This window comes from Schistocerca cancellata, chromosome 5 (assembly GCF_023864275.1).
Source record: "Schistocerca cancellata isolate TAMUIC-IGC-003103 chromosome 5, iqSchCanc2.1, whole genome shotgun sequence".
NCBI classification, from domain to species: domain Eukaryota; kingdom Metazoa; phylum Arthropoda; class Insecta; order Orthoptera; family Acrididae; genus Schistocerca; species Schistocerca cancellata.
The window spans coordinates 103,883,037-103,895,242 of record NC_064630.1 but is presented as its reverse complement, the minus strand read 5'-3'; the positions used below and the strand labels follow the sequence as shown (position 1 = coordinate 103,895,242).

At 44.0% G+C, this 12,206-nt stretch overlaps 1 protein-coding gene across 1 annotated transcript in view; it reads right to left on the bottom strand.

Moving 5' to 3' along the window:
* The window catches only part of LOC126187768 (uncharacterized), a 239,294-nt gene that overhangs the window by 121,511 nt on the left and 105,577 nt on the right, over nt 1-12,206 (bottom strand). The window contains exon 3 of the mRNA XM_049929033.1: nt 10,864-10,995. Within this exon, the coding sequence (XP_049784990.1) occupies nt 10,864-10,995 (132 nt within the window). The remainder of the gene's footprint in view (nt 1-10,863; nt 10,996-12,206) is intronic.

Genomic DNA, 12,206 nt, shown 5'->3' with positions numbered 1-12,206 from the left:
CGAACGCAGCATATCCAGTTCAGCCAGATCGGTTTTTGTCAGAATTGCTCTCCGGGAACATTTCGAGTTAGAGGAAGCGTTGATATACGATCGTGCAATTGCACACAAGTAAGAAAACACTATTTTTTGATGAAATTTTGGTCAAAACTGATCAAAACAAAATTTATGGTCCACCATATTGGATTAGCCATTTTGAATTTTCAAAATCTAACTTCAGATTTGTGTTCAGCGACATCAAAAATATATAATAATATGTAGTTTTTATGCAACAATACAACTACTGCAGCAATGCAACTAATAGTACATATAAAAATTTTCCCTAAACTTTAAAGACGTTTTTCTCTAGAAACGATTTTTCAAAACTGTGTCCAGCATAAAATAAACACAATTCAGTTTATTAACTTCTACTTTTGACCTCCGAAAAGTAAATTATTTTTCTTGGGAGCTTATGCCTGTAATATACGAATTTGTTAATATTAACAGTTTTTTGTGAAGCCATAAAGAGTGCATCGAACTCAGAGTTAGCACCATATCGTTAAATCTAAGGTTATTTCATTGTGGGTATAAGCGCCCATAAATTTAATGTAGAATCGACTGATGTTATCCATTTTTGATTTCAGATAACTGCTGACGGGCTACATAGCACTCAGTCTGCGTACTTCAAACTCTCGCGCTCTTGATTAAACCATTGTTACGGGCGCCATTTTGTTTTTTTATTGAAAAATCTAGAATAAAGTTCAAAGTATGATCGATCATAATGCGCAAAAGGATCCCTTCTTCGTTTTTATAATTGTCTCAAGAAAAAATTCCAAACCTTGCCTAGTTTTGAGAGAACTTGGCCTTAACGACAGGCGCCCGGTAACGAATTTCTCGAATACAACGAATCTGTTTAGCTGTTTGCGTGTTCCTGTGTCGTGAGCGACAAGACGCTGGACGGCGACGCCTCAGCACAGAATGTGGAGGTCCGAGGCTCGCTTGCTTTGTAAAGCAGAACAGTGACAGACCTAAAACACAGTGAAGTGCGTGAGCAGGCGCAAGTGTTTCAGACCACAATGTTCAGCGCACAAAGCCGAACACAGGGTTGCACAGAAGACGACCTCAACGAATAGTCACATTGACTAAATGACGTCCTTAATTTGAAAAGCAGAAAGCTACTTGGCATGCCCCATTTAATGAAATATGAAAATTACACTGTACTAAGAGGATAATGAGGAGGCAGACTATTATCATGATGGCTTGTAAAAACGAACTGGGCTGTAGAGACTGTATGTACCGACCTCTAACTGACGTTATACCATAACTACATTTAACTGGTTCAACTCTTCTTTTTCTTTCCTTTCAGAGAGTGCTTGGGAACAGGGAGCACGCTGAATCTGGGAAAGATGGGAAGGGCAAGTCAGTGTCCGACGTAATGAAAATGTGGGCCCGAGCAGCCAAGCAGATACTCTTGGCATTCGCACAGCACTGATAGCGTGAGCTGTTGTCTCTATGAAAGTTACATCGCCAGGCAAGCCCTGGGAGACCAGTGCTATTGTTCGTTTCCGTCTCCAGCCTAGCTGTCGAGCAGTGCTTAGTGGGGAGGGGGATTAAGAACTTTAATCAGCAGGAAACTGGGGGTGCTCTACTGTATTCTGAAGACTGACTTCCGCAGAAAATAGTCTAGCATTTTCCCAAAGATCCACAGCATGCCACAAAATAAGAGCCTGACCTCGAGAATAGTTTTTTTTTTCTTTTTGGGTACAAAAAGTTGTGATTTTAAAAACGCCTCCGACATCAGGAAAATGGATCATTGGGAGCAGATTTTTGGAAGAGGAGGACGATCGAAAAGTCATTGGAGTTTTAAGGCAACGCGTTTTTCTTGGTGGAATTTTCGCGGAAGACACACTCACGCCATTGGCGGGCTGAATGCTCTTATACAGCGATTGGTAGTCATGTTGTGTTCGGTGGGAAGGAGAATGCCGGCTGTATGATTCGGCTAGAAAATTTGGCAGTTCGTTAGGGGACAGAGACGAGGTGCGCGTGGCAGAGTTCGTCCAGAGATGGTGACATGGGCCGATCTAGGAATGTGTTCGAGATCCAGGGTTCGTATCGTCCGTACTTGAGAGGGACAGTCAGGACGACAACACTCTGCATACCTCATCCTGATAACGCACGGTGAGCATTATTAGCAGCACCAGTATGTGTTTCTCAGTCCAGAGGTCAGGCTATCAGCCAGTGTGTTCAATTAGTTAGAAGCTTGTGCGTTATTTCTGGAATGTCAGTTGTGTCTAAAGGGCACATTCTCAAGCCATTCAAGTAACTCTGAGAACTAACAAGTTCACCTGCTGTAAACCATGCAGGGAAGCTTTGTAATATTAGCTGTGATTGGTAGATAGTCAGATGCATTTCATGTTTGTCTTTTTAATGGAATAAATTAACCTCTTTGCTTAAAACTTGCGTATGTTAACACCTTCTATTACTCATTTTAACTCTTACGGGAATCGCCACCTTAGTGGGCGCGAGTAATGAGTGGATGGGCAAATACCTATTAGGTACATTACGTAGGTAGATTGTGGACAGTTGGGAATGTGTGTCTCAAGGGAAGTGTGCAAAGGATAAGTCGCTGCAGTCGCGCTATTCATCTGTGTCCTTAGTGGCTCAGATGCCTGCCGGCACGGTAACTCAGCGTTTTCGGTCAGAGGGTTACCTGCCCTCTGTAATTAAAAAACAAAAAAACCTGGGTTAATCGATCAACAACGAACTTAAACGGATGTCTTACGACGTCCGCCTCGAGCAGATGCAACGAACAAAAGTGAACAAAATGATGGATACAGCGTCTGCCATGTGCCATGTAAGCAGCAGATCCCGGGTTGGAGTCCCGGTCGGAGCAAACATTTTCAACTCTCCCCATCGAGATATATCGACAACACCTGACGGCGGCTGAAGATTTCAATTAATCATCATTTATTCTAGAGAAGCTGCACGGTCATCAGTGGTATCTGTTCTTTCGAGAACAGTTACTATCTTCATATGATATTGTGTAGTTCACCACTATACGCTCCACAGCTAGGGCCATAAATTCTTCCGTTTCGTTAATCCGTTTGTGCACAGTAATTCAGCTTGTGTCTTGAAAGGTGTGTCCAGCTCTTACCTTTCTGGGTCAGGGTAACCATTTGAAACACTTGCAGGATTTTGCAAATTCTGATTGCAGTTAGCACCAGATCATCGAGATTGCACTTTGGATCTATGGAAGCGTGTCGCCTGGTCGGTTCCTCTCAATGGTCGTGTCCGGATCCGCCACCATTCAGGTGAACAGCTGCTCCAGACGTACACTGCGCCACGGACGTAGGCCGGTGGCGGCAGTATTACGCTATGGGGGACATTCACGTGATTTTCCGTAGGACCTGTGGAAGTAATCGAAGCCATCATGACTACTGTGAACTACGTGGGCATTATTACGGACCAGGTGCGTCTCTTTCATGATTCACGTTGTCCCTGAAGGCGATGGCATCTTCCGGCAGGATAAATGTGCGTCTTACAAGGCCAGACTCTTACTACAGTGGTTTGAGAGGGAAGATAGTGAATTCATACTGATGTCTTGCCCAACAAATTCGCCTGATTTGAATCCAGTGGAATACACTTGGGACGCTATCGGCTGTCAGCTCCGTGAGCTCAAACTATAGGTCCGTAATTTAAAGGCGGTGTGTCCGTAGACATCTGGCGCCATATACCTCCGGAAACGAGATGAAGGCAGAGCTCACCATCTGCAGCATCGTTGACAGAACCGACTGCGGAACTTTGGTGCAGAGCCGGGTGGAGGGTCTGAATCAGAGGCTCAGACGGTTTTGCGACCGTGTTGGCTGCAGATTCCTTGACTTGCGCCATAGGGTGGTGGGGTTTGGGTTCCGCTGAATAGGTCAGGAGTTCACTACACTCAGCTGGCGGCTACACGGGTAGCGGAGGCTGTGTGGCGTGGACTGGGCGTTTTTTTAGGTTAGAAGGCCTCAGGAAAGTACGGGGTGGGCTGCAATCTCAAAGGGTGCATGGCAAATACAGGACGTGCTTGGATCAAGGAACAGTCGGAATTGTAGTTGTAAATTGTTGTAGTTGTGCTGGGAAAGTCCCTGAGCTTCAAGCGCTAATAGAAAGCACAGAAGCTGAAATCGTTATAGGTACAGAAAGCTGGCTAAAGCCTGAAATAAGTTCTGCAGAAATTTTTACGAAGTCTCAGACGGTGTTCAGGAAAGATAGATTAGGCAGAATTGGTGGTGGAGTGTTTGTGTCTGTCAGTAGTGGTTTCTCTTGTAGTGAAGTCGAAGTAGATACTCCGTGCGAATTGGTATGGGTGGAGGTTATACTTAACAGCCGAACTAAGTTAATAATTGGCTCCTTCTACCGAACCCCAGACTCCGATGATATAGTTGCGGAACAGTTCAGAGAAAATTTGAGTCTCGTAACAAATAAATACCCCACTCATACGGTTATAGTTGGTGGGGACTTCAACCTTCCCTCGATATGTTGGCAAAAATACTTGTTCAAAACCGGTGGTAGGCAGAAAACATCTTCCGAGATTGTCCTAAATGCTTTCTCCGAAAATTATTTCGAGCAGTTAGTCCACGAACCCACGCGAATTGTAAATGGTTGCGAAAACACACTTGACCTCTTAGCCACAAACAATCCAGAGCTGATAGAGAGCATCATGACTGATACAGGGATTAGTGATCACAAGGTCGTTGTAGCTAGGCTCAATACCGTTTCTTCCAAATCCACCAGAAACAAACGCAAAATAATTTTATTTAAAAAAGCGGATAAAGTGTCACTAGAAGCCTTCCTAAGAGTCAATCTCCATTCCTTCCGAACTGACTATGCAAATGTAGACGAGATGTGGCTCAAATTCAAAGATATAGTAGCAACAGCAATTGAGAGATTCATACCTCATAAATTGGTAAGAGATGGAACTGATCCCCCGTGGTACACAAAACAGGTCCGAACTCTGTTGCAGAGGCAACGGAAAAAGCATGCGAATTTCAGAAGAACGCGAAATCCCGAAGATTGGCTAAAATTTACAGACGCGCGAAATTTGGCACGGACATCAATGTGAGATGCCTTTAATAGGTTCCACAACGAAACATTGTCTCGAAATTTGGTACAAAATCCGAAAAAAATTTGGTCGTATGTAAAGTACACAAGCGGCAAGACGCAGTCAATACCTTCGCTGCGCAGTGCCGATGGTACTGTTACCGACGACTGTACCGCTAGAGCGGAGTTATTGAACGCAGTTTTCCGAAATTCCTTCACCAGGGAAGATGAATGGAATATTCCAGAATTTGAAACACGAACAGCTGCTAGCATGAGTTTCTTAGAAGTAGATACCTTAGGGGTTGCGAAGCAACTCAAATCGCTTGATACGGGCAAGTCTTCAGGTCCAGATTGTATACCGATTAGGTTCCTTTCAGATTACGCTGATACAATAGCTCCCTACTTAGTACTCATATACAACCGCTCGCTCACCGATAGATCTGTACAAACAGATTGGAAAATTGCGCAGATCGCGCCAGTGTTTAAGAAGGGTAGTAGGAGTAATCCATCTAACTACAGACCTATATCATTGACGTCGGTTTGCAGTAGGGTTTTGGAGCATATACTGTATTCAAACATTATGAATCACCTCGAAGGGTACGATCTATTGATGCGTAATCAACATGGTTTCAGAAAACATCGTTCTTGTGCAACGCAGCTAGCTCTTTATTCGCACGAAGTAATGGCCGCTATCGACAGGGGATCTCAAGTTGATTCCGTATTTCTAGATTTCCGAAAAGCTTTTGACACCGTTCCTCACAAGCGACTTCTAATCAAGCTGTGGGCCTATGGGGTATCGTCTCAGTTGTGCGACTGGATTCGTGATTTCCTGTCAGGAAGGTTGCAGTTCATAGTAATAGACGGCAAATCATCGAGTAAAACTGAAGTGATATCAGGTGTTCCCCAGGGAAGCGTCCTGGGACCTCTGCTGTTCCTGCCGGCCGCGGTGGTCTCGCGGTTCTAGGCGCTCAGTCCGGAACCGTGCGACTGCTACGGTCGCAGGTTCGAATCCTGCCTCGGGCATGGATGTGTGTGATGTCCTTAGGTTAGTTAGGTTTAAGTAGTTCTAAGTTCTAGGGGACTGATGACCACAGCTGTTAAGTCCCATAGTGCTCAGAGCCATTTGAACCATTTTCCGCTGTTCCTGATCTATATAAATGACCTGGGTGACAATCTGAGCAGTTCTCTTAGGTTGTTCGCAGATGATGCTGTAATTTACCGTCTAGTAAGGTCATCCGAAGACCAGTATCAGTTGCAAAGCGATTTAGAAAAGATTACTGTATGGTGTGGCAGGTGGCAATTGACGCTAAATAACGAAAAGTGTGAGGTGATCCACATGAGTTCCAAAAGAAATCCGTTGGAATTCGATTACTCGATAAATAGTACAATTCTCAAGGCTGTCAGTTCAACTAAGTACCTGGGTGTTAAAATTACGAACAATTTCAGTTGGAAAGACCACATAGATAATATTGTGGGGAAGGTGAGCCAAAGGTTGCGTTTCATTGGCAGGACACTTAGAAGATGCAACAAGTCCACTAAAAAGACAGCTTACATTACACTCGTTCGTCCTCTGTTAGAATATTGATGCGCGGTGTGGGATCCTTACCAGGTGGGATTGACGGAGGACATCGAAAGGGTGTAAAAAAGGGCAGCTCGTTTTGTAATATCTCGCAGTAGGGGAGAGAGTGTGGCAGATATGATACGCGAATTGGGATGGAAGTCATTACAGCAAAGACGTTTTTCGTCGCGGCGAGATCTATTTACGAAATTTCAGTCACCAACTTTCTCTTCCGAATGCGAAAATATTTTGTTGAGCCCAACCTACATAGGTAGGAATGATCATCAAAATAAAAGAAGAGAAATCAGAGCTCGAACAGAAAGGTTTAGGTGTTCGTTTTTCCCGCGCGCTCTTCGGGAGTGGAATGGTAGAGAGATAGTATGATTGTGGTTCGATGAACCATCTGCCAAACACTTAAATGTGTATTGCAGAGTAGTCATGTAGATGTAGATGTAGAAACTACTGAGTGCTTGTCTAATTCATACCACACGGAATCGCTGTTGTATTGCGTTTCAAATGTGAGCAAACACTTTGTTAAGCTGGTGGTCATAACATTTTGGCTCATCAGTGTATTTAACTGCTTACTTTAGGTTCACTCAGGTGGTACACTGAGTGAAAGAGTGAGAGAGAGAGAGAGAGAGAGAGAGAGAGAGAGAGAGAGAGTGAGAAAGAGAGAGAGAGAGAGAGAGAGAGAGAGAGAGAGAGAGAGAGAGAGAGAGAGAGAGGGAGGGAGGGAGGGAGGGAGGGAGGGAGGGAGGGAGGGAGGGAGGGAGGGAGAGACAGGGAGAGAGGGAGCTAAGAGAGATAGGAGAGAGAGAGAGAGAGAGAGAGAGAGAGAGAGAGCTAAGAGAGATAGGAGAGAGAGAGAGAGAGGGGGGGGGGGGATGGCATTTAATTATTGACAGTATTACTAAATTACTTTATAAAATGTGATTAAGATAGAATGGAGACCCACACATGATATTTGAATAGTCTTGGGAACATTGTATTGCAAATTTATTGCGTATTTAGTGCCATAAAATTTATTACAGCCTGTATCCTACCGAATATCCAACTGTTTAAAATAGCGCGACCTCATTCAATGTATCTCTACAGCACTGTTCTGTTTCAACAATCTTCCTAAGATATTGTTTCATAATCGTGGCATTGTACTTACAAGTACGAGGGTAATCCCAAAAGTAAGGTCTCCTATTTTTTATAAGTACATAGACTTGTTTATTTCTACAATGGTTTACATCAGTTTACAGCTTGAACGTTTAGCTATTTTTCAACGAAGTCACCATTACTGTCGATGCATTTTTGTAAACACTGTGGCAGTTTTTGTTTGCCCACGTCATACCAGCTCGCCGCCATGCTGTTCAGAAAGTTATGAACCTCTTCTTTCACTCCGTCGTCGGAGCTGAGTCGCTGGGTCCACAATTATCGCTGACAGGTACTGTGAGACTCTGAAAAACCTCAAACGGGCAATTCAGGACCGGAGAAGAGGAATGTTGAGCAAGGGCGTACACGTTCTCCATGACAACGCTAGCCCACACATCACTCGGCAAACCGTTGCTCTCCTGCAACAGTTTCAGTGGAACATGATCACCCACCCACCCTATAGTCCTGTCTTGGCGCCCAGTGACTATCAACCAGTTCCCTAGGTTAAAAGAACATTAGGCCGAAAATGACTTACAAGTTAGTGGCGCCCTCCATCGGTAATGATGGAATTCAATATGGTGTTGGCCCACCCTTAGCCTTTATGACAGCTACCACTCTCGCAGGAATACGGTCCGTTAGGTGCTGGAAGGTTTCTTGGGCAATGGCAGCCCATTCTTCACGGAGTGCCGCACTGACGAGAGGTATCGATGTCGATCGGTGAGGCCTGGCACGAAGTTGGCGTTCCAAAACATCCCAAAGGTGTTCTATAGGATTCAGGTCAGGACTCTGTGCAGGGATGTTAATGTCATGTAACCACTCTGCCACTGGCCGTGCATTATTAACAGGTGCTCGATCGTGTTGAAAGATGAAATCGCCACCCCCAAATTGCTCTTCAATAGTGGGAAGCAAGAAAGTGCTTAAAAGATGAATGTAGGACTGTGCTCTGAGTCCCACACAAAACTACAAGGAATGCGAGCTCCCTCCATGAAAAACACGACCACACCATAACACCACGGCCTCCGAAATTTACTGTTAGCACTACACACGCTGGCAGATGACGTTCACCGGGCATTCGCCATACCTATACCTTGCCATCAGATCGCCACATTGTGTGCCGTGATTCGTCACTCCACACAACGTTTTTCCACTGTTCAGTCGTCCAATGTTCACGCTCCTTACACCAAGCGAGGCGTCGTTTGACAATTACCGGCGTGATGTGTGGCTTATGAGCAGCTGCTCGATCATGAAATCCAAGTTTTCTCACCTTCCGCGTAACTGTCATAATACTTACAGTGGATCCTGACTGTTTGGAATTGCTGTTTGATGGTCTGGATAGACGTCTGCCTATTACACATTACGACCCTCTTCAACTGTCGGCGGTCTCTGTCAGTCAATAGACGAGGTCGGCCTGTACGCTTTTGTGCTGTATGCTGTACGTGTCCCTTCACGTTTCCACTTCACTATCCATCGGAAAACAGTGGACTCAGGGACGTTTAGGAATGTGAAAATCTCGCGTACAGACGTATGATACAAGTGACACCCAATCACCTGACCACGTTCGATGTCCGTGAGTTCCGCGGAACGACCCATTCTGCTCTCTCGCGTTGTCTAATGACTACTGAGGTCGCTGATATGGAGTACCTGGCAGTAGGTGACAGCACAATGCACCTAAAATGAAAAACGTATGTTTTCTTGGGTGTCCGGATACTTTTGATCACGTAGTGTATGTCTGAAATTATGTGTAACGTTTTGTTGTAAGTCACTAAGTGCTCCCATCTCCTAATACTGGTTGAATAAATTATGTATATTCGCGCGTCATGCGCTGCAGTGCTTTTTCAGCACCACCACCAGCACCCTTTTCATATGTGTGTTGTTCTTACCCCCACAGCGAATCTTTTCAGTCAGTAAGTGATATACGTACCAAGTTTGGTTGAAATCGGTCGAATGGTTTAGAAGGAAGGAGATGAATACAGGGAGTATCATAATTAGTGGCTTAAACGCATACAGTTGAAAGTACACGATGCTAAAAGCAAAAAAGTCTCAGTAAACATAGGGGCGGAAATGCATACCTTAAGAGTTACGAGAAATTTTTCATTATCGATACTGTGAAACAAATCTCTTCTACTGCAAGTTCTTTGCTTTCTATATTTTGGCAAGTGGTAGTATGGACCTAAATAAGAAAATAAAGTCCAGCTCTAAAACGCATACCTTAAAAGTTACGAGCACTTCATCATTAGAAGAGTTGTGTTTCAAAGTAGCAATGATGAGCAAGTGCCCATAGCTCTTAAGGAATGCATTTTAGAGCACTTTTTGCTATACTTTTTTTCCTTGTTTTTGTCCATACTACCAGTTCCCAAAATACGGAAACAAAGAACTTGCAGTAGAAGAGATATGTTTCACAGTATCGGTGATGAAAAATTAGTCGTAGCTCTTAAGGTATGCATTTTCGACCCTATGTTTACTGAGACTTTTTTGCTTCTAATATCGTGTACTTTCAACTGTATGCGTTTACGCCATTAATTATGTTACACCCTGTAAGCATACATTTTATTAATACGTATGGATTTTTGGTTAGAGCAAGGGACCCCTTTCTTCCACATTTTCATGACGAATATGCTGTGGACAGCCCTAGAGTCCAAGACGATAACATACATGTTCACAGGGCTGCAAGCTTATGTTCCTTATTTAGAAATACTTGCCCCTCCCCCCCCTCCCCCTCCCACACTCTGACAGATAGATCACCCCACATTAATCCCGTAGAAATGTCTGGTGCTATTTGGAAATGTGGGTTAAATGAAGCAGTCCATATCTTTACAGTTTGGTAGGTCTAGAGCGTATAGCCACAATTAGTGGCTTGAGTTGGAGATGGTGTATCTCTAAGACTTGTGCACTCTCTTCAGCTCCCAGTTGAGACCATTATCAAGACTATAAGAGATGTTTCACAGTATTAGGGTCATATCTCCTAGGGTTCACAATTTTTTTTGTCTGGTGCGCTTAACTGGCGCTCCATTGTTATCGGCACAGGTTCACCGTTTCGCTGCAGAACTTCCCCCGCACATCGAAACGAAAGTATATTCTGAAACATGGTAGATATGAGAGATACTTACCCCATACTAGGAGGCTGGACGCGACTACCCAGAGCAAGCTCGTCGCGATGATAATACTGTTGATTATCAGAAGCCCTTCCGGTGGCGTGAGACCCACCGTCTGAGACCTATTGGACATCGCGCACTCGTCACCTGCAAAATCACACAGTACGTCACACGTAGTACTGCACAGGCGTTCTTAGTCTTGCAGTTTATGCAAAAACACATTCCTAGAGGAGCTGTGCAAATACGCCAGTTACATCGTGCAACAGTGAATAAAATGTAAACTGATTGGAAGTAACTAATTCTTATCAATACTATTGTACCGGTAGCGAACATCATATAAAAAACTAAAAGTTAGCTCTGGCTTTTGTTTTACAAAGGAAATTGCAAACTTACATATGGTGACAAGAAGGAAATAATACACTGGCGTGCAGTACTTCACATGATGTGTCAGAAGTGTTGCGATATAGTACACAAGGTAACCGACAAAATACGCGCTGAAAAGAATAGAAATGACACTTTTATTCAATGATGATAGTGACACTCAAGTTCCCGCGATTTATGATAGTCCCCTGGACATTACAAAAAGCGGGACGAGGTTCTTAATAGCAGTGCATACCCTGCGACGTGCTGCCATGCTGGCAACATGGATGGTAAGCTGCTCTTGTAGTAAGGGCGTCCTATTGGTCCACCAACGCGATTGATAAATGCTGGATAGTCTTTGGTGCATGTGGACGTGCTGCGATACTTCTCTCCAATGCAACCTACATGTGCTCGCTGGGATTTAAGGGAACCACACCGTGGTTCAGATCGAAAAAAATCGATTTTCGGTTTTCATCATATTTCGATAGCTTAAGGTTTTATTTAAGTACTCTGAAAAGGATTTTGCTGAAAAATTTTTTTTCAAGCATTTAAAGAGCATTTTCCTACCACGTGTGTTTATATGCCACGCCCACTTATTCGTCAGCCACTTTTCTGCATATATTTTAGATCTTTATATCCCCTACACTGCACGTTAAGGATTCTTTTTACTCCCGAGTGTGTTGGCTATCCTTGGAATGCAACGGTCGATACTCTTTTGTTTCTGCTGTTTGTAAACAACACGCTTTCAAACACACGGTTAGTTTTGTTCATGTGTGACTAAAAGCAGTTGTTATGGAAAACTTGCAGGTATACTATGGGCAGGCAATCAGGAGAAATAAAGAAAATCTGGAGGCAATGAAGAGAGATGTTTGAGCCATATTCTTCCATAAGTCCTCTACTGTTGATAAGCCATGTCATGGATTGTGTCCATCAGGAGAAAATTCGTGGTGCAAATACAATAGCGCTCAGGCAACTGGAGAATCTTATTCTCACCAGCA